This window comes from Tiliqua scincoides, chromosome 8 (genome assembly GCF_035046505.1).
Source record: "Tiliqua scincoides isolate rTilSci1 chromosome 8, rTilSci1.hap2, whole genome shotgun sequence".
Lineage (NCBI taxonomy): Eukaryota > Metazoa > Chordata > Lepidosauria > Squamata > Scincidae > Tiliqua > Tiliqua scincoides.
Window position 1 is genome coordinate 25049702 of NC_089828.1, and position 23196 is coordinate 25072897.

Genomic DNA, 23196 nt, shown 5'->3' on the forward strand with positions numbered 1-23196 from the left:
CCTTAAATGTTCCAGATCTCCAAAGTACTAGCATAGTTAATAGCCATGCATACAATGTCTAATCTGTAGCTTCAATTTTACACATGTATGCCTGATAAGAAATGCCAATAGCAATCAGTCCCACTGCAGGAAGCCATTCTAAGAGTTCCCTGGTATACACTCCAGAGGTCAAACTGAAAAGCAACAAAACATTCACTTTGTGAATTCACATTCAGGAAGACTGGAGGGGTGTTAGATCAGTTTTACTGGACAGCATCTCTTACCATTTCACTTCATGTCCATGTCCAAACCACTTGGGGTTGTACTGAAGCTCAGAGCAAGATAAACATCCAATTGAAACCAGGTTTGTATCTTTCTGTAAAAACACTGTTTATTGACTAAAATTTGTGAATTGATACAGCTAGCATTTCCCAAGGAGACACCATTTGGAGGTGGGAAGGGCTCCTTCACTGTTGCCAACAAGCGAGATACGTTTTGAACACAGATGTTTTAAAGGCATCTGCTGCCATCAACTGCTTTAACGACAGACTCATAGGAATTAGTGCATACAAGCCTGTACTTTACATATTCAACCCAAGACATACAATGTTCAGGCCACACAAGTGCCATCAATTTCTGCATAGAAGTGAAAAAGTTGTGGGCATGCAGATATTTCAAACACAGACTTTTAAGAAAACAAATGGATAAAGTGAGTTCAGTGCCTGTGAAAGGTGCTGGATTAAACGCGTGGAGCAGAGCCATCTCTGGCTACAGAATGGCAGTGCAATCTTTTTCCTCCATCTTGGGGAAAGCTAGATCTTACAAGAAACATAGGGCTGTGGCCAAGAATGGCACACATGTGTCAAATTTCCATAGTATACCTTACCCCACATCCAAATGTGATCACATGTCTATTTCTCTGTCCCAGATTACTGACCAGGAAAACCATGAAGTGATAGCACAAGGATGTGCAGTAACGCACACTATGAGTTATCAAAGATCAATATTCAATACATAGGTACCACTATTGCCATGTTTGTTGTAATGCAGAGTTCTGCCCCAGACCTTTGGCTTGTGTTGGCATATATTGATCAGCGGACCTAAGCCAATGCACACTAGACATTTGATAGGTAATCAGCCTTCACTGCCTAGAGACCAAAGCAGCAGCTTTGTTACTTGAGACCAAAGCAGCAGCTTTATTACTTGAGACTCTGTCTGTTCACAAGGATAGCCATTTCAGATCAAAAATTAAAACCCTCTGAATAATAGCCTGGAATGCCAGCAGAACAGACTGTTTGCCAAGAGGGTTACCCACATGTGACACACGAGTATAGGGTACATCACACATGGAAAATAGCAAAGAATCTTCACTCTCATACAAGAGAGCAGGTTACATCTTGCTAGCAGAACCATTACGGGGGAGGGTTTCTTCTGTTAACCAAGAAGTGTTTGACCATTTGCAAGTTGTCGTCATGCACTTTATTACAAAGTTAATGATAGCAAGTCATTTATGGCCTTCTCTATCTGCTAGGTGTTTGCAGATGGACATTATAAAATATTGTTTCAAGAGGTCATAAAAATATATATTATCTCTTTCCTGAACATTTAAGCATATAAATATTTACTGAATAAGCATCATTTGGATAAAAACAGAGGTGCCTCCTATGACGCGCTGTGACACTGCAGTATAAAACAGTTATAATAAAGGCAGCTGTAAGTGTCAACAGTTATGCCAGACTTGCAAACCCATTTCAGCAGCACATAGTCCATTGGGCACAAGTCCAGAGGCAAACTGCTTATAGCAGGTTTTCATCATGCAAGACGTCATTCCAGCGGCACCTTCTTCAGTCTTGGTTCGACTCAAGGAAAACACAATATGTACACTTTACTGTTCGATCTTCTGCTCCTGTTTTCCATTAAGCTCTTGATCAATTCTGCTTATTAACAAGAAAGAGGAAAACTAGTCAACATCTAAGTTTTTGCATTCAGGTAAGATTATGTTCCTTCCAGGAAAGAGGAAATTGTTTTAGTGATTGCAATGAAATGGTAAACACACAAGCAGCAACGAGATCCCCACCCCCAAGTCATGAATGGTTGACATTTTACAACAACATTAACAGGAAAATGAGAACAGAGCCTTTGTGCTGCATTTTCTGTAAGAATGAGTTATTTAGAGCAAGGCCTAGAGTACAGGTGCTTAGAAGAATGGAAGCTAAAGCACATATTTCTAGCCCCTTTGTGTAATGAAATCATTGTATGTCATTTCCATATGCCTAAAAACATAAAGCGCAAATGCAACAAGTTTCTTATGGTGACTTATCAGGTAGCCAAGACAGTGCTTGGGGTGGGGCTGGAGCTTAGTGGTAGAGCACATACACAGCATGCAGAAGGTTCCACATTCAATTCCTAGCAGTGACTGGAGGTAGGGCTGGGTGACCCTAGAATCTGCCATCAGTTGTTGTAGGCCTAGGGTGGGCAAACCCTAGCCTGTGGGCCATTTACAGCCCTCAGGAACCCCCAATCTGACCCACAGGGAGCCCCCAGTGTCTAACAAGCCTCTGGCCTGTTGGAGACTGTTGGAAACCACACTTGCCCACAACTGCCAGTTGCGACCGCCAGACATGAGCTGTGAGCTGAGTTAGAGCAGGGCCTTTTATAGTCTCCATGTGTTTTCCGATTTTCCCTTGGCATTATTTAACACCTCCTCCATGCCTCAGAGCAACTTATGTCTCCATGTGTTTCTGACTTGTTCTGTATGTTTTCACTGTGTGAGACATGTGTGGCAAACAGTTCATAGTTCTCATGTGGTTCTACATACCTGTATTCTCACATGTATTATAAATAAGTTCAGTAAAATTCACTCAGTAGTTCCATCTCTAATGTTTTCATTTATGGAATTTAATCAAATTTGAAATGTAAATTCCTCTTTCCGGCCTCCGACAGTGTCAGAGAGATGCGGCCCTCCTGCCAAAATGTTTGCCTATCCCTGTTGTAGGCAAGACTGACTGAATTGAATGACCAATGGCCTCAGTAGGCAGCTATCTCATAGGTTCAAGGCTAGCTACAGCTCCCAGTACACAGCCCTAGGCTTGCTGCCATGTAATGTGCAAAACCATCCTTGAGGTCATTATATCTAAGTGTTTTAGATCAGAACTAATTTCATAAAGAACATTTCAGTCTTGAAAAAGCCTCCTTGCTTAAATTTACTGAAGGAAGGAAGTCAATGAGACATATAGCATTTGGGAATATGGGACTTGCACCAACCCTCTAGCCCAGACGTCTCCAAACGTTTTGGTCAGAGGGCCGCATGAAATATCTGGCACAGTGCTGAGTGAAGGAAAAAATTTTAAATATACAATTTAAATAAATAAGAGATGGAACTTAGATGAATAAATGAATGAGTGGGCTCATTCACTCAGCCTCTCTGGCCCTCAGAACACCCTCCAGATACAATCAGAGCACAACTCTGGTCATGTTCAGTTGAGTGGGCCAGGGGCTTTCAGGGAACAAGAGGCTGGCCGTGAGCTGGATAGAGGCTTGCTGCGGGCCACATTTGGTCCCCGGCCCGGGGTTTGGAGACCCCTGCTTCTAGCTAGTCATGAACTGGCAGCATTTGCTTACTTCTTCCTTTAGAGCGCAAGTTTCCCATTCCCTTCAATAGCCTGCTTTAATAATAGTGTGATAGTATACCTTAATCTGTGCCAACTACCATGAATGCTAGCTAGACCTTCCAAATTCACTTCCAACTCTAATTATGAGCTATCCTGGTTAGCACCACTGAAGACACTGCACTATAACAACCCTTAAAGGGTTTCTGCTGAAACAAGGAGGGAGCATGAACTCACTCCTAATCTTCTAACCATAACAAATATGGAACTTTTCATTTTGGCAACATGTTATCTGTACCAAGCTAAACTATGGGGGGTGATCCTGCTGCTGAGCTATCAAGTAGTAATAGAAAGAAACTGGTGCTGAACCATTAGCTCTAAGACCAAGTAGAATGTTCGAATCACATCAGATTTTAAGGTTAATGCTAGAGAATCTACCAGTCTTTCAAGTTTCAGTGTGTGGTGCCCTTCTTTGCTCTAGATGTAAATGGGATCAAATTTCTTACCTGTTAGTGGTTAAATAGATTACATCCACAGTTACTTTTGTTGATTAGGTTTTCAGATACACAGAACAGTAATTGTGGATGTAAAGACTGATGTTAACAGTGAATTTAACACAGGGCACAATCCTAACCTTGTGTGCTGTAAAGAAAGTTTGCACCTCCTCGGGAGCAAGCCGCACCAGCACACAGAGGTGCACTGGAGCACAGAGGCTGCAATCAGCCTCCGTGGTGACTTGTGGAAGATAGGTTGCATTGATTGAGCTCTGATGACACAGGACTGGGAAGGGAAGGGAGGAGAGGCGGGTGGCAGGCGGTCCCAGAGGTGGGCAGGGAGGGGATCCAGCAGTTATGCCAGATCCTAACCCCATTCTTTGAGCAGCGCAGAGCGGCGTCAAGCCACTCCACTCTCCTTGAACTCATGCCACTCTGGAGGTGGTAAAAGTGCAAGAAGATCCATTGGGGCTACAGTGGCTTACCCGGGCGTAAGGGAAGAGTTTCCCCTTACCTCCAGCTAAGCCACTTTGGAGCCGTATCTTGCACTGATAGAGCAGGTCTCCTGGTCTGCCTGTTCCAGCACAATAGGATCACGCTGACACTCAAAATGAGACCCAGATTAGACTTACTTCCCTTTAAAATAGGAGGTTGTGCATTTTGCTGGTAATTCAGAGGTCAAAAGCAGAACTTCCCTCAAAAAGGCAGAATGTTAGATATGAAAATTCATACTTTGCATCATCCATAGACCAATTTACCCCCAATGCTACAATCCTCACATTGCAGGAGGGATCACGTTAAACATGGCAAATTACCCTCTGTAAAAGCTTCAAGGCACCTAGTACCCATCTGTAGTGTCTTTCCAAGTTTCCTTTCATTTGTGTTATTGCTCCAAAGAAACCAGTTTTATCTTGTTAGGTAGCATTTTGGTCCCTCCCTCAAGAGAAGAGTGATGGATATTCGCAACAAAGCATTCCAAATACATTATGCACAAATGGGCAAATTTTGATCAAGTGAAGATGTTAGTGGCAATAGCAATTATTGACCTGAACTGGGTGGCACTTCTGAAGTGAAGCTGCTGACGTATGTTAACAGGCCGTGCAGTTGTAAGCACCAGAAAAATCCCACATGCATCATGAAAAAGATACAGCAAATGCTGACAGCACAAAGCAAGCAGCTGTTCAGCCAGTTTAGAACGCACAAGTTCAAGAGGAATTTTATTTGTGACTGCTAACCTTCAGTGAGTCACTGCCGTTCTAGAATTAAGGATTTGCAGCAATTGCTGCATCAGAGCTTAAAGGGGAGAAATTTGCAGTTTCAGGTTAGAATTAGTGCTATAATTAAGCAGCCAAAAGGCTGAAGTATTTGCTGTCTAGCTTACTACTGAAGCAAGAAAGTGTTTGTAGGACACATGCAACAGGCTACACAGTACAAGCAACCCGGACAGGTGCACAAGATTTTGCATACAGGCATGTTTATTCACACATGCTGTATGCACTGCAGAAAGCTGAACCCGTTTCAGTCAGGACAGTGCAAGCTTGACTAGGTTAGATAGAGCCCTGATCAAGATGTGCATATACCTTGTGGGTTTCTTTTTAAATTTTTCTTCTTCATACCTTAGGATGGGGAAAATTTGATTTTAGTAAATAAGATGCAGTTTTGTATACCAGCAACCCCTAAAGAACTCTGAAGGCAACAGCATCTATTAATGTAGGCTTTTCTTGTTAACATTCAAATGAAGAACCAAAGTGACAAGACTTAGCTCCTCTATAGTAAAGCTCGATTAGGCTGTTGCAAAAGATCTGCATCTTTCTCTTAGGAATTCAGGGTAGTATACATATTCTCCCCCCCCCCATGTCCTTATTTTGATCCAACAACTCTATGAGATAAGGTTAGGATAAGAGTACAATTGACCACCCAGTGAACTTTAGGACCAATGGGAATTTGAATGCAGGTCCTGATTCACTACTCCAGCAAAATGCCTACTATTTATGATAATGCATCTGTTGTGTGGGGAGAAGGGAATGTATGAGAACATATATCAGAAACGGAAAGGGTGAAGTGGAGCACATTTTGATAGACGTTGTGATGTCTGCACAGCGATCCCCCTCAACAATGGCAATGCTCAGTGGAGGGAACATGTTGCATCAGGGTGGAGCACAGATGCTGCCCTTACTACCAACAGTATTTCCCCAAAGCAGCACTGCACTTGCTCCAGTATCACTAGTGACAGTCATTCACTGTTAGGGCAAAGGGGTGCATGCAAGGATAACACCGGAAGGGATAAAACCTGGCTTTATCCACCTACTGATAACTCAAGCATGTGCCAATATGCATGGTCCCATCTGTCTAGGGGGGACAGCATTCTGCATTCTGTTTTTTGGTCACATCCAAGTGTGCCCTTAACGTTACGACCTCCCTTATGAGAAGGTTGACATGCTAAATGCCACTAGATGCTCTCAAGGCATTCAGTCAACAAGTTTAACATCAGTTTGGAAGAGAAGGGACTAGAGCATCTGACCATCACACTTCTTTCCTCCACACTAGCACTACTCCCCTTTTTTCCTCTTCAAAATGCAGTGAGTTGAAGAGTGATGGCAGGGAACAGAGGGGACATATGGCAAGCCATTTCAGGTTTGGGCCAAATCTGGTTGCCAACTTTACCATCAGCCTACCTCCCCTCACCACTGTGTGCAGCTCCTTCTTCCCCTTCTCAGGATGGAAGGACCTGACTATGTCAGTAACTGCCAGAAACTAGAAAGGCTGGCCACCTTTGAGACCATGCAGTCTCAAACCCTAAGATTGCTATGCAGACGCTAATTTTAAGTTGCTTAGGAAGTCAACCTTGGTTGAAAGGGGGTGGTATAAAAACCATGCATATCAAAACTCACATGGGGCGGGCAAACATTTAAGCTTCTGCAACAGGTAACATGGCATTTTGGGTATAATGAGAAACTTACTGTTTTATGCATTCAGGAATGCCAACATATTCCAGGGGGACGAGTTCGGCCAGCTCTGCCAGGCTAAAGACGTATCTGATTTTTTGGCTGAATTTTGAGCTAAAATAATAAGATGAACACAGTTACCACTAAGTACTACCATACCCGCTCTTAAAATAAATGAGGTAAACACTAAAATTTTACCTAATAAAAGGTTTTGTGATTGCCAGAAGTGTCCTAATGAACCACGAAGGGTGAACTATGATTAATGATTTCAGGTTTTTCCTTAACCTAAAGTTAATCAAATATTAAAAATGATCAGCAACAGCAATGCAGTAAAAGTATTAACACTAGCTTTTATACAGCAGATACTAAAGTTCTGAAAACATTCACCACTGTTCTACCATAAGCTAGAAGGAACTCCTAAGGAGCTAAAAGCCTGGTATCAGCAATTATTACAGCTGGACTAAAAAAAGCAAGATCACAATTGCGCCAAGATGATTTTAAGAGACAACGAAGGGGAACATGTCCCCCTACCTGCAGAGACAGGTTCTGGTCATGTTTCCTGGGCAGGAAGCAGAAACGGAAGGGAAAGCCACTCTGGGAGAAGGGCAGAGGCACCTGCATCCTCAACCTAGTTGCCAGGACAAAGGAGATGGTCTCACTGAGAGGCTATATTCACAAGACTGTTGGCAGAACTGGAAACTGGGCTGAAGGTTTAGAATTTAAACCCAAAAGGGAGGGGACACAATGAAAGGTTGAAACATCTGTCTACCATATGCCAAACAAGGTTATATCTTAATTCATGTCTTAATTTTTTTTTTTTTTAAGACTGTGAGCCCTTTTGGGACAGGGAGCCATTAGTTATTTGTTTTTCTCTGTAAACCGATTTGTGAACTTTTTTGTTGAAAAGCAGTATATAAATACTGTTAAATAATAATAATAATTCAATGATTATCAAACTGTTGTGATGCCTGGGGATGTTGTGAGACAGTTGCCAAGGCATTGTGGGATTCCTGCCAGTGAGCACCATGCGCTCCAAACAGTAGTTCGAGACTCTGTATTGTGTGAAGAGCTCCAGCACCCGCCCACCTTGGCAGTGATGCTTTCAGATCTCTGAACCAGGAACTAACTGGCAATGATACCATTACCAGTCACTTCTGGGAGCTGTGCGCTGTGTTCGCAGTGCGGGAACGGCGAGTCACAGGTCCCAGGAGCTTGGGGGCCGCTGCCTTAACTGAAGACTATAGGCCACCCCACCGATACTCACAAGAGATCTTGGTGCTAAATGCATAGGGAGAGCCATGTCTAAGCTACAAAAACTGCTGAAAAACAAGAACCCCCATCCTGGGGGGCAGAGCATAAGCAGTAGCTGATTCCAGAGTAGATGCCACTTTGCCAGTGATCTCAAGTGCATTCTACAATCAAGAGATAACCCTGGATAAGCTTGCTAGAACAGAATGGCACATCTCCAGGTAACATTTTGTTCAACACAACATGAACACGTTCGAGAAATGCCTGCAGCCATGCTGCCCAGATCAAGAAATGCATCAACAGGGAGCAGAAATAGCATATTTTTAAACTCTTATTATGAACTATGAACCCCCCCCCCCCAAAAAAAAAATTGTAATATTAAAACCATGATCTGCCAACATGCTGGGTAGTTGTCTAGAAAGATATTTAAGCTAGATATCTGTTATATTAAGTAGTTTCTCTTTCCAGAGAGAACTCAACTGCCCAGAGATGAAATCTGTTAACAGCATTCATGTATCCGAAGGGTCTTTAGGAAATCTGTTTGACAAAGAATATATATAAAAACAGATTTGCCACACTTTTACAAAGGGCCATGTGGCTAACGTTTTTAGCCAATGCTGAAAACAAATGCAAAACTCAACAATGCAAAAGCTTCGTACTTATTGCAACACTTGCCTGCATTCTCAGATATTTTACAGCTGAACATATCAACATCATTCTTACCGTCTATCGATCTGTTGGTAACACTTTCTGAGCCAGCCAAGACTGGGCATCTTTCTCCGTGTTGTAGCACCATTTAAGTAAATGATCATGTAGTCCTCTGCTACTAATAACTCTAGCATGCCAATAACATACCTGTGAGTGTAGAGCAAAGAGAGTGCCTTAAGATCTATATTTCCATTGACTTTCACCACTATATCCCAGGGTTATTCACTACAGGCACCTTGACCACCTAGGTCAAGCACCTAGGTCAAATCAGCAACTATCATTGAGAGTTGAGAATAACCAGATTTTCATTAGACTATTAAAAGGAAAGTTCACCAATCCAGCATTAGAAGAGGGAGGAGAAAGGAGAAAGAAGTAAGACTTTGGGCACATAGGCTACGAGGCTCAAGTATTTAAATGAAGACGACTTCTTAGTTAAGGAAACTAGGCAAATTCATGGAGGAGAATCCATCTACCAAGGGCTTTGTCATTATAGCTTAATGGAGCCTCCAAGTTTAGAAGAATGCCATTGAATATCAGATACTGGAAGCAATAGCCTACAAGATTTGCCTGTGATATTCTCAAAATCTAGTTGGTTACTGTGGAAAGCCAAATGACAAACTAGATCAGGAGTGTCAAACTCATCTCATACAGGGGATCAAATAACATTTATGGCACCTGCTGTGGGCCAGAAGTGGTGTCATTAAGCAGGAAGCAACGTCATTAAGCAGGTGATGACCAGAAATAAGCACTTTAGTCTCACCTGGGAACTCATTAGCTGTAAATGACAGAAGAAAAAATGTGCCAATAAACTTTATTCCTCAAAGAAGGCAAATGCTACTCTGATGTATTGAATGCAACAAATTCCAGTATGGTTAGGGAAATACTGTATATTGGAAGTGCGTATTATTACACTGTTACAAGGCATGTGTCTGTCAATGGTCCTTGAAGTTCTGCGAATTCAGTGCCTTAAATCAGGACTATTATATATTGTGACCACACTATTATTTTTTTAAAGTTATGACAAGAGTGGCTATTAGCTCTCTTAGAGAAAGAATTCCTGAATGTCTGGTCCACAGTAACAAATTACACGTAATATTGTAGCGTACATGCATTTGTGATTTGTTCGTTATACCTGAACCATCCCAACTAACCTACATCACTGAGAAGGAAGGCTGGACCAGCAGCTAGAGATTGGAAGGCACGACTTCGTTTAGATAACTTCGTCCATCACTTGTCAATTTTGAAATACTCTTTGTCCTACGTAATACCAAGTTGCAGTTGATGCCCATTACAATATTAAAAACTGTACTCTCTCATATCTCACCCTACTTGTCCACTACTTCTAATGAGTTGTAGCATCTACCAAATTAATGGCCTGAGCCTAACCTGGCATGCTCTCTTTCTCTGTGTCACGGCATGTCCCCCAAGGTGCAGGCCAGTTAAAGAGTTTCCACAGGTCTTTTGTTTAACATCCCTGAATTAGATGGTACCTTGGTCTCATCAAGTAGAGCTCTTATGTTCTTGGTAGCATAAAGGCAGCAGATATAAGATCAATATTCTCAGACAATGTGTACAGTTAAATATCTGACCAAAGACTTTCCTTATACTGCTGATACTGCCACCCCACCCTCCCAGGAATAAATGGATGTCAGATAAACGGGGCACTAAGAATCAGTAAAGGTCAAGCCAACAGAAAATGGTTCATTAAAAGGCAGAGGGATTTATATGTGGTAGCCAACAGTGTTATTTTGTAGATGCAGGAGAACAGATGAGGGTGACATGGACTAATATTAGGCTTGGTAAATGTTTGCCAAAGTTGCAAATTGAGTTTTAGAATCATTTGAAAGCTATAAAGTGATAATCCACTAAAGCTGAATTCTACAGGATTATCGTCTCAGTAGTGGAGATTAGTATTAAGGCATACGTTGTCATTTAAGATAGACATAAAATTGAATCAGTAATAATTCCAAACATGTTCTGGCCTGGTCTCATCAACACATCAGAAGGGAGTGATCATCACTCAGTTATTTGCATGCATAAGGTCTCCGGTTCAAATCATACAACTAACTCCAGTTAAAAAAAGGTTTGCAGATTGAAAGGAGCTGGAAGCCCTCCAAGAGCAGCTCCAAAGTCTCAGGCAACTGGAGTAAACAATATTAGATCACATGAATCCATTGACTCTGTAAGAGGCAGGTTCACGTGTTTAACAAGTACCACTTACTTAAACAGATTATCCATTAAGTATCGGTAGTTTGGCTGACTGCTTTCTGGCATGAAGCAAACCGCAAATACAACAACTGCGTTTAATCCATCACCGTAATAACCTAGGAAGAAAGGAAAGATCATTGCATTTTTTTTCTGAAGGCACTTTGCAGATTTAAGTGTGAACATGGCACATCCTCTCAATTCTTACCTCCAAGGCGAATAACTTTCTTGTAAGGCTCAATAGCCTTCATATCTACCCTGTGATCTTGTTCTCCAATCCGGAACATACGCCATCTTCGCTCTTCTTTTTTGTCCTCAGTTGCTGCATATTCTGGAAGTGATCCTTTTCTTATAACATCAGTAGTTTGAGGCTTTGGAAGATCATCTATCCATTTAAAAAAATTAAGGTACTGCAGGTTAGACCCAACGCTTCACTATCTCTTCAAAAATCTTTAAAGCTATATTATTATGAAGTGTCAACACTCGTATCTAGAAACCATTCTTCGATGTTTCATTTTGAATAAGTGATTGAGTGGTGAATGTGCAGAATGGCACAAATATGTTAAATTTTAAAGCACTGATTCAATATATTCAAGTTCTTGGGAAATGATTTGTCCTCTGATCAGAGTAAAATCAGATTTTGTAAGCCAAAAGGAGTTTCCTGAAAAGGAGTTTCAGTGTTGGATCAAAGTGGACCTGGTTTCAGGTAATGCATTTGTTTTTTAGGTTGATAAATTACTTGATATTAACTGTTCTGATGTTACCAAACAATTCAATTTTTGAAATGACTAGAAACACTAAAACTCCTTCCATCAGTTGATAGCTCTGTTCGTGTTCCCTTCAATAACTAGGTCCCTATTGATTATACATTTAGCAGTGAATTTCAGCACACAGATGGATAGCAGACATGCAAATAGGTATTTCAATCAAACCAATCAAAATCTTGGTATTTATGGAGAATGCATTACCACAGCTTTGTTAAAGGAATTTCAGCAGCACAAACCTTACCACAGACGTATGAAATAACTACTATGTGTTAGTAGTTTGTTTCCAAGACAGAGCTGTTAATGGAAACAATCCTTCCAGGAAAATGCAGACAGCCGCATTAAAGAGAAGAGAAGAGACAGAAACCTTATTCCAATGATATACAGCTCCCTTCAACCTCTCAACCAGCATATTGCAAAGTTCCAATACCCTCAGAGCTGTATATCTCTCACCCCAGCTCCAATACATTAGAAACTGAGCAAAATGCCATAAAATTTGTCATCTGTTCTACACACCAAAGTAGTTAGTTTATTCAAATGCCCAAAGCAAGCTAGTAAATTGAAACGAGAGATGATTTGCTTAAATCTCAATACTGCGATTCAGATGGCATAAAAACAGATTCCCTGGAAAAGGTACCTAAATCAATTTTGTACCATCTGAAAAGTCCATCTTGGGCAAAACAACTCCTCCCATCTATATGAGTGGCAATTCTGCTCATTAATAAGTGAACAAACCAAGACACATGCAGCAGTCTTGAAGCTGGGTGTTGGCTACATCAGTTTTTAACAAAAATACCTGCCATTGCAGAGCAGCTGATCAACTGCCATGTGATTTTGGTACTCCTGTTGTGTACACTGTATTGATGAAAATCACTTCAATGTTCAGTGTTCCTGTGGAACAACTCACAGGCAAGTGGAGTTCCCTATCCATCAGTGTAGCCCAAGAACACAACCAATAAAATCCATGCCAATGGGACAAAGTGTTCAAAAAAGAAAGCTTTTATCTAATACTTAGTATTTCCTGCCAAAAAATTACTTCATAGACATGGATTCCACCTATAACACGGCCTGGGGCAGGGTCCTCTTAGCCAATTCTAGCAAGCACAAGGGCCTCACAAAAGAGAGAGGTCCCTACACTCCCAACGGTCTAATCTTTGATCTAGGCAGGGGTGTCCAATCTTTTTGGCAGGAAGGTCACATCATCTGACACTGTTTTGGGGGTCAGGGGAAAAAAGAATTTACATTTAAAATTTGAATTTATATAAGTGAATATATTAGAGATGGAACTTATATGAATGAATGTTTCACGACAGCTCAAGGCCTATAAGAGACCCTGCGCAAAGCAAGGCCAGCCTTTTCTTTGCCATCGCCACAGCTTCAGATGTGAAACAAAGCAGTGGAGGAAACCCTTGACCTGCAGCTCACGCAAGAGTCGGCACTCACAATGAGAGTAGTCATGTCGGGCCAGTGCAGATTCCAGCAATTCTCCAGAGGGCCAGAAGCTCATTGGAGACTGGCGGCTATCCACAGGCTGGATTGGGGTCCCCAAGGGCCGCAAATGGCCCCTAGGTTGGGCACCCCTGATCTAGGCCAATTCATTGAATTTTTTCAACCTCAGGCCTCAGAATATTCTTTCCCACCTGCGGTCTTATGGACAATCTGATTTAGAGGCATTTTACCTCTCGCTAACAAGTCAGAGTAGGACTCCATCTCTGGATGGAAGCAACAAGGACTCCATGTGCAAGTTACCACAGAACACCTCTAACGGCCAGCACTGCCAATGAACATAAAGAAATACGTGAACAAGACTTTGTTACAGTTACAAGACTTACCTTCCCATTCAAACTCGTTACTGTTTTCAAATGGCGTGTCTGTATCATTCAGATCAATATCTGCACTTTCATCCAAGTCAGACAGAGTGGACGCTTCGCTGTGATCCAGAGTTAAATTTAAATCTGGGGCAATCAGTTTCTTCTTAACCTTTTTGCCATTCACTTCTAATGGGTAAGGAAAAGGGATTTTATTCTGAATGTTCCAGAAGAGAAGAGTTTTAAAAGGCAAAGACAAGTACACACATATCCCCCAGATTATAATGAAAACAAAGTTACTGTCCAAGCCTACACTGGAATGCTGCTAAGTAAACTTTTAGAGTAAAATTCTCATGCTATGCTACTGTGTCAGTATGGTCTTCAGTTACTTTTCTGTAAAGCTAAAGAGCACATAGTACATAGTTCGTCAAAGAACCAAGTTCATTAGAGGTTATTGAAACTTCCAATACAAACATCCCCAAACACTTCTAAGCATAAATCAGAATAGGCATCTCTCAAGGCAGAGGAATGAAAGAATATTTTAAAATGAGGTTGAAATGCAGATGTTTAGAACATTTTATTTCCTAGTTTCATATGCATGATCCCCTTCAAGAAAATGAGCCATGAAAGCAAGTGCTTCCCAAACTGCAAGCTGTGGCTCTATGGGGAGCTACAGAAACTAGCCAGGGGAGCCACAGAATCCTTACAAAAAACCTGTCACCCTGTATAATGCATAGGATTGTATCCCTAATGGGAAGGCGTGGCCAATGGCCCCAGTAGTCCAAGGGAGCCACCAGTTGAAAAAGTTTGGGAACCACTGCATTAGAGCCTGAAAGGGCAATGCTTCCTTCTTAATTTAGCAGAGGCCCCGTATAAAGTGCTAGTGCTTCTTTTATACTTAGCAGGTGGGAATCAACTGTCTACTTGTTACAATAATTACAATATAGCGTCCTTCTCAGTGGCTCCTTGGTTCCCAGTCTCAGAGTGTTCATTTATTTCAAAATCACTCTTAGCTGAGAAGAGTTTAGACTAAGCATACTGACCAGGTTGATCCCCTCTGTCAGCTGTATCTGACATATCTTCAATATGGTCATCTTCTGGGAGAGGTCTATGATAGAGAATAAGTGCAATAATTAATGTCCAGTGATACCTTCTTATATAATAGCCAAAACACTGACCATGAAATTTGAATAGCACATTGAAACAAGCACCCAGAGTTCAGAAGTCAACATGGAAATTGGTAGACACACAAGGTGAATAGCAGCAAAACTCAGGGCATTGTAGACAGTGCAGCCTGATGAGAGTTAGGACTCCAGTAAACACAGCATTGACGCTATACCAGGACGGCCTTTCCAGAAGGCAGAGTTTTTACACATTGGCATGTGAATCTTAAGACTGAACTACAAAAAGTCGGGATAGTTTATATCAGTGTGGTCTTAACATCAGTCTGAGCAGTGCTGGACCATCCGATTATAAACAGCGTGTTGCAGTTCTCACGTACGAGCCTATTAAATCAAATGATGAGGGTTAGAAATAATATTACAGCAATCAAAGAAACACAGAAGAGCTTCCAACTTCAGCATCGCCATCTTGTGCTGTATTACTCAAAGCTTTGAACATTTGTCTATAGTTGCTGATGTCAACACTAGCAGTCTATTGTTATGTTTGATTGATCTATATCACTGGCCTAAGCAAATGAAGTCTTTACCTAGTCCTGAAGGTGACTAGTTCTTAAAGTTGGTGCCAGGAAAATGTCTCTGGAAAAGATCTCATATACGGGCAGCACCAACATCCAGAACCTTTTCCTAGTTATCACCCACTAAACCTTGGGTAATGGAAGGCCTCCAATGAAGATGTAATTTGATAGCAGCATATACAAAGGTCCACAAATATTCTCTTGGCTCTGAAGTCCCCTGCTCCCCTTTCTTTAACCAGCCATGGAAAGACAGAGGGGGACTTTGCAAATCAGACAAGAGGAAAAACTGTGTGGGACACTGCTGCATATAGCCCAATTCTCATACCCCAACAGAGAGGTTCACATGATCCCATCCACAAGAAAAATCTTGCCACTCACTTAAGCCTAACTTTCTCTGAAGGCATTTTACTTACTCACTTTGCTTTTGCACATTTCTGGTGTGTACATTTAGAATGGGACTGGAAAGAGGCCAGGCAAGATTAGTATTGGCAGGCAACAGAGCAAAAGCAAGGAAGGAGACTCAACATTAAACCTTCCTACCGATTTGCTGTCCAGGTGCCGTGATAGGACAGCAGGACAGCAGGACAGCAGCAAAAACAGGGGAGAAAATAACTGTATCAGGTTTGGTGCTCAAAGCACTCAGGACTGATGTGAAGACAATAGCTTGGGTGCACACTCACAATGGAGCAAAAATACTCAGTCCTGCTGAGGAAAATAAGTCTCATTTCCTTCCCCCAAGTTGTCTGAAGAAAATGAGAGGTGGTTTCTCTGACCTCCCAATTAGAATTTTGAAGGAGCGTGCACGCACGCACACACACTTGTTCTTCCCCAATTTCGTTCTGCTTCTTGCCGCTTCCTTCCAGCATGAGCAGGATAAATTTTTACTTGCCAGAAAGTACCTTCCCCTGGGCACAGGCATGGCAATGACCCAAATAATGGACATGAACAAATGCATCTTGATTTTTTTTTTAAACACCTGGAGCATCCTTCTTGGCCAGGTTGTCAAGCTACAGAAACCACAACCAAGACATCAAAGGAAAAAAGGTTTGCTTTTGGATAACCGTTACCTCGGAAAGTCTTCATCTTGCCACTCTTCTTTAAGCTCGACTCCTTCCATCCTCAGCTTTGCCTCAATGGCTGATGTAGAGTCTGAGTGATCCAGAATTCTTCCTTGTTATGTTAGACTGTTAATGAAGGACTGCAAAATATTTAAGAGTACTTGCTTAGTAGTTCTGAACCTCCAGCTTTCAAGAACTAAAATACCTTCCAAAGAAGTTACATATTAAGCATATGCTCAACATGAAGACACTTACTGGAAACAGCCAATACTAGAAGTGTTTCTACTTCTATTTTTCAACTTCCAAACCTATAATGAAATGGAAATCCCCCCTCTCCCCCACAGATCAGGTTTGGCAAATAAGTGCGACTCTTCTCACGTGCTACTGACTGCTTTGACGTCACCTGAGGTAGGCCATCTGTGATTGCTTATCCTTAAAGTAATAAGGAACCAGGAAAAAAAAACTAAATGTCTAAATTTGCTTCTGATCCTGCAGAGAAACACATGAATACTTCAAATACAGAACTGGTAAGAAGCACCTGCAGGGCTGCCATTCACTGCTGAAAAAGCATTACTTTGCATTGTCATAGCACATCATAATGTAGAAAGTGCTTCACATATTTCACCCTGTCGCAGGGTTTAAAACAACTCCTACTGGAGTCAGCATTGTTATTTCCCGACTACAGTGGTAGCCTTGGAAAGTCACCATGCTCAGCCTCAAGGCCACCTACGGAATTCATGGCAGAAAGAGTTCAAGTCAGGGACTTCCCAATTTGCTACCTCTGTGGCTAAGACAGAGGTAGCATCTTCCATCAGGAGCACACTACTCTGCATAGCAGGGAATCCCATGTAGGAGGAAAGGGAGACAAATGAATCAAGTAGTGCAAAACAGATCTAGAAATGGTGCCAGAATTATTCTCATTGTGTTTCCATAGTCCTTCTTAAGTCCACAGTCGTGATCCATGCCTTCTATTATTTCTATCTTCCCTATTTCCAAGGACTCTGGACAGATGACCCTCTAGTTTTATCCTCAAAGATGCAAAGCTGGTTATTCCAAGAAAAAGCTCCCTGGCCCAAGGACCACTCAGGGGTATACATAGTTCAATAGGGAACCCAGTCTCTATCTTCTGTGCCCAAATTCAACAACTGTCTGCTCTTCCTAAATCATGCAACCCTCCTTCCCTGGAGGTCAGTTGTGTACCACTTCCTAGTGTAAGCCTTGAAAAAAGGTGTTAAAGCCTTGAGACAGTGTTGTAAAAGCTTCTCTTCTTCAGCTATAGAAAATTACATATCCCAACTCACCACAGGCAGAGACCGCTTGTCACAGGACACTATCTTGGCTCTGTGCCTTGCAACATAACCTGAGGTACTGTATTATCTCAATATGCTCCGCATATCAGTTCTTATTGCTCAATAAAGCAATCATTTAACAGCCTCCGGGAACATAAAAATACAGAACAATGGCAGAGTGACAAGGAAAATCAGGCTGTTAAGGTTCTTGATGTTACTTGCCAGGTTGAATTGTTTCCCTTAAGGGCCATATTAAAGCACTACAGACAGAATCGGTGGCTCTCTAATCACAACAGCTATGGGGTTTATTCTCTGCATTTCTCCAGAGTTCAATACTTAGCTCCCACCTTGCAAACTTCCAGGGAAGAAACTTCATAGGCTACTCTGACAAGCGACCATCAGTCAGCAACATACAACTCAGAAGACTATTTTCCTCACTGAGAAACACGCAACTTGCCCTGAATTTTACAAGAGAAAAATACTAATTTTGGTTTTATTTTTATTACCATTGCAGACTTTCAAAAGCTACACTGAAATTCGGCCCAAAAACCAAGATAGTGGTACAACATACAGCCCAAAGGTGGTCCAACAGGTCAATTTGTACTATTCCCTGGGAACCAGAATGAATTCAGCAGGCAACTGTGCAAAACCCACAAGTCCAGCTTTTGTTATTTTTTCCTTACTCCCCTGCAAAGGCCTCTATTCCCTGTTTTTAAGAAGCCATTCTCACATTTCTGAAGGATATAATCCCTCCTCTCTCAACATGAATAACTTGATGCAAACCTTTCAGAGCCCAGCAGAGCATATTTAAGCCATTTTTGCTCAATGTTGCATGTATGCAACAGGGATCGCCTGTGGGCTGGGCAGAAATGGGTTAAGGCTGTAATCTGTGCAGATCTGCTTGAGTGCAAGTTCTTCTGAACTAAGTTAAACTTACTTCTAAGTGTGCATATGTTTAAGCTGGACATATTCCTTGAAATGCAATCCTAAACATCCCAGTCAAGTATAGATAAATAACATTCTACAGGGGAAGTATTATAATCTTTATGTTATGAATTTGGACAAAATTAGGTTTGAAACCAGATATCCCCATAAGAAAAATTCACCACCTTCAACTTAACATGCTTCCCCTTTAGCATAGAAACAGAAATGGCATCTTTCCAGGATACAAGCTTTGTTTTCCTACATGCATCCGTTATTGCAAGTCACCCTTCAACAGCCCCTTCCTTCCTCTGCAGAGCACACAGCAGTCCTCCAAAAGCTTTGAGCATTTCAATAGCATGATCTAGCAAAATTCCAAGAGGCACCCTTTCAACCCAGTATGCTCATCTGCCATTGCAGGAGAGGAAGGCCGCCACCACCCCCACATCATACAAGACTTGACTGGGGGACTATACACAAGAGGCACAGCTGATATCGTAATTGTGGGAGGTTTATACTGAGACCCTCAAGAGAGAAAAATGCCTCAGAATGTTTCAGTGCCAGAGACAATAAGGCACAATCCAACAAAATATTTAGCTTGTACAAGTGCAACCGACAAACTAATTTCAATGGGACACGTGCAAGACGACTTCCTAGTGGACAGAAACCTCCTGGACCAGCCATATGCATGATGTCTCCAACCTTTACAGGTACTCACTATGCGTTAAGACAAAGTTTTATTTGTCTAGCCATGAGCACAAGACCAGTTTTATTTACAAGTAAATAGCCCCCAATTTAAATTCCCCAAATTTTGCTGCACACTCCAAGCACACAGTTTCTTCTTCCAGATAGGCTATTCAATATTCCATGGACCCCAGAGCACTCCCCATTTCTATAGTAAGTTGCACTTGGATTTACTGCTCATGGGAAATACTGTGCTCCCCCCCCCCCCATACACACTTTGTTTCAGCTTCACTTCATCCTCCTGGTATAGCCCTCCTCCATGCTGAACCCCAGATCTGCCACCAAAGTAACCACCCTTGCCTCATAGCAGTTACTCTGCTCTGTCTCCATTTGTTACGCCGTATTCTGAATCAAGATCACTAGAGAGGAAGGTGACCTAGCACACTGTGTAACAAATCAAACACTCCCTGGTTTAAATCTTGCCTTTACTATGAGCTCAATAGTGGCCACAGGTAAAGCATGTTCTGTCCCCCCTGCCCACAATCTGCATCACCAACTGACTTGGGAAGAGTTATTTAATCTTTATACCCCATCATTCTCCTTACTGAAGAGGAACCAAAGCAGCTTACAAGCACAATAAAACATAAGAACCAATATAACCACATAGTTACTTATAAAAAACACAAGACATTAGTAAAATAGCCATGAACAAAAAACAGACAGCAGAAATAAGGCTCTAATCATCACTAAGTTACACTCATCAGTGCTATATAGATGTTTAATATTGTTCAGGCTCTAATTTCCAAATCCCATATAGCAGTGGTTCTCAAACTCTCTAGGAGAGTTTGAGAGCCACTAAGTTCTTGCGTGGGCAGGAGGCAGCAGGGGCGGGGGAAGGGATACACATACCCAAGCCCCTGCAGACTCCCGGGGGGGGGGGCGCGGGGAGCCTGGCATGACCTGCAGCAGGACTCCCTGCAGCAGTGAAAGTAGATGCGGAGCAATCGCGCCCCGCCTCTGCTAAAGCTAAGTTTACTTTTGTTAACCCCTCCAAAGTGCACATAAGAAGAGTCCTACTAGATCAGGCCAAAGGGGACCCATCCAGTTCAGCTTCCTGTATCTCACAGCAGCCCACCAGAAACCTCAGGGAGCATGTACAACAACAGGAGACCTGCATCCTAGTGTCCTCCTCTGCACCTGGCAATCTGAGGTAGCTTAAAACCAGGAGACTGGACAAATTTCTGGCAGAACATCACCGGTGACAAACCATGAAGGGCATGTGCAATCACCTTTTAAAGTCATCTAGCTCACAAGCCATCACCACATCATGTGGCAAGGAGTTCCACAGACTAATGACACACTGGGTAAGAAGTGTTTTCTTTCGTCTGTTTTAGCTCTCCCAACACTCAATATGAGTAGATGTCCTCTGGCTATGGTGTTGTGTGAAAGGGAAAAGAAGATCCCTCTACCCACCCCCTCCATAGATATACAGAGTTATACAGCTGTTCTGGCTCAGGAGGGAAAGGGGAGTCAGCCAGAACATAGGAAGAGCCCTGCTAGATCAGGTCAAAGACCCATCTAGTCCAGCATCCTGCATCTCACAGTAGCCCACCGGATGCCTCAAGGAGCACACAAGGCAACAAGAGACCTGCAACCTGGTGCCGTCCCTTGCACCTGGCATTCTGAGACACCCTACTTATGAAACCAGGAGGTTGCACATGCCCTTGGTGCCATGTCACCTGCGATGGATCTTTCCTCCAGAAATGTAGTCCAGCTTCCTGCATCTCACAGTGGCCCACCAGATGCTTCACAAGAGACCTGCATCCCAGTGCCATCCCTTGCATCAGGCATTCTGAGACACCTTACTTCTAAAACAAGGAGGTTGCACAACCTGGGATGGGCTTTTTCCTCCATGAACCTGCCCAATCCCTTTAAAGGCACCTAGTCCAGATGCCATCCCAAGTCCAGTGGCAAGGAGTTCCACAAGCTAACTACATAGTGAGCAAAGCAGTGTTTTCTTTTGTCGGTCCTGACTCTCCCAACACTCAATTTCAGTGGATGAAAAAGGAAAAGACCACCCTAATGGAGGGGGTCAAACTGCCACCCACCCTCACATGTGCCTGTGCCTGTGCCTTCCCTCCTCCTCCTCCTCCTCCTCCCCCCTCCCCTGGGAGCCCAGCAGCGCCCATTCCATAATACTCCCACCAAGCAACACTCACCAACCTTGTGAGGGAGGCCACAAAGCGAGGGAGGAAGGGAGGGCCCTCAACTTGGCTCCTGCCCCCTTCTTCTTCTTCCCTGGCTGCTCCTCTCTCCCTCCCGGTCCAAACGACCCCTCCCAGGAGGCACGACCCTTCCCCCGGAAGCAAACACCACCAAACAGGAAGCGACGACACCAAAGAGACCAGAAACCCCAATAACTCCCCCCTCCCACCTTATAGAGGGGAGGACGCCGCAGAAGACCGCTAGCCGCGCATGCGCACTGGCTCCGGCACAGACTTCTCTTGACCGCTCCTATGCGAGAAAGCAGGCAGTGGGTGGGTGCGTAGGAAGTGCGCATGCGCGACACAGCTGGCGCTGTTTCTCCAGCTCTCCTCCAGACCGGGAGATGGGTGAAAGTGCGCATGCGCGTAGGAAATAAACTGGGACAGTGGGATTGCAGCTGTTGAGCAAGGGATGGGCAGCCCAAGCCTATGCAGGTCTACTCAGAAGTAAGTCCCATTAGAGTCAATGGGGCTGACTCCCAGGAAGGGGTGGATAGGGTTGGGCTGGGGGTTATTTGCAGCAGAGTCACAACCCAACCCTATCACACTTTCCTGGAAGTCAGCCCTATTGACTCTAATGGGACTTACTTCTGAGTAGACCTGCATAGGCTTGGGCTGTCAATCAATTCACTTTGACTGAAGATGTTCCCTGAGGTTAGGGTTGGTTTTTTAATTTTTTTTTTAATTCGACATGATGTGGTGATGCTGTTGGAGAGTTTGTGGTGGCTCTGTGAAGGCTGCAATCCCATGCATGCACTTTCCTGGGAGTAAGCCCAATTTAACACAGTGATGATGATGAGATCTTCATTGGCATATACATGTGACAATATATAAGTTAAATCACACAACAGTTCCATAATCACATGATACACTCCCAAAAAGAGGAACCTAATAGCAGAAATGCCCCATATGCTAGTTTTTTACAGAGCTAAGTTTTTGCTTTCATTTCCTGAGAACTCACAACTGTGTAGACCAGTAGTTCTCACACATTTAGCACCAGGACCCACTTTTTAGAATGGGTCCTGGTGAACTTTTAGTTGAAAAGCGGTATATAAATACTGTTAATAATAATAATAATAATAATAATAATAATAATAATAATAATAATAATAATGAGAATCTGTCAGGACCCACCGGAAGTGATGTCATGACTGGAAGTGACATCATCAAGCAAGAAAATTTTTAACAATCCTAGGCTGCAGTCCTACCCACACTAACCCAGGAGTAAGTTGCATTTACTAACATGGTTAAAAGAATATACATAGCAGCTAATTAAAAGTACAGGTTTGTAACATTTCCCCAAATGCAGTCACATACCAAATATATTAGGTCAAGCCTAATATATTAAAAATAAAATATTGAAATGAATGGGAACCCACCTGAAATTGACTTGTGACCCACTGGTGTAGACAAAAAGAGCAACATTATCAAGAGTTTCTCCTTCTTCTGTTGACGAAACGGCTCGCAGCACATCTGCCTCCACCCATTGCTGGAAATGTGCCAAAATTGGCATAAGATATTTCTG

At 42.7% G+C, this 23196-nt stretch overlaps 1 protein-coding gene across 4 annotated transcripts; it reads right to left on the bottom strand.

Annotated features, from left to right (window-relative positions):
* Positions 1-344: 344 nt before the first annotated feature.
* On the bottom strand, positions 345-21792 carry BNIP2 (BCL2 interacting protein 2). 4 transcript variants are annotated; one of them, XM_066635244.1, is made up of 11 exons: positions 21631-21792; positions 16523-16653; positions 14803-14867; positions 13784-13948; positions 11396-11572; positions 11204-11306; positions 8998-9129; positions 7225-7311; positions 7042-7140; positions 5662-5697; positions 345-1913 (listed from the first exon to the last, which is right to left on the bottom strand). In XM_066635244.1, exons 2-11 carry the CDS (start codon positions 16570-16572, stop codon positions 1865-1867), a joined length of 963 nt encoding a protein of 320 aa, XP_066491341.1. In that variant the 5' UTR covers positions 16573-16653; positions 21631-21792; the 3' UTR covers positions 345-1864. The 4 variants fall into 4 exon arrangements, with proteins under 4 accessions (XP_066491341.1, XP_066491342.1, XP_066491343.1 ...); XM_066635245.1 differs by having other exon boundaries at positions 21627-21792; XM_066635246.1 differs by lacking the exon at positions 5662-5697 and having other exon boundaries at positions 345-1916.
* Positions 21793-23196: the final 1404 nt, after the last annotated feature.

Bases quoted from the DNA above. Each gene is read 5' to 3' on its own strand.
- BNIP2 (XM_066635244.1), bottom strand. From the start codon at position 16,572: ATGGAAGGAGTCGAGCTTAAAGAAGAGTGGCAAGATGAAGACTTTCCG. The intron at 11,307-11,395 runs GTAAGAATTGAG...CTTTCTTCCTAG, and splicing joins GAAAGTTATTCGCCTTGGAG to GTTATTACGGTGATGGATTA. The intron at 1,914-5,661 runs GTATATGCACAT...GTTAATAAGCAG, and splicing joins TTTAAAAAGAAACCCACAAG to AATTGATCAAGAGCTTAATG.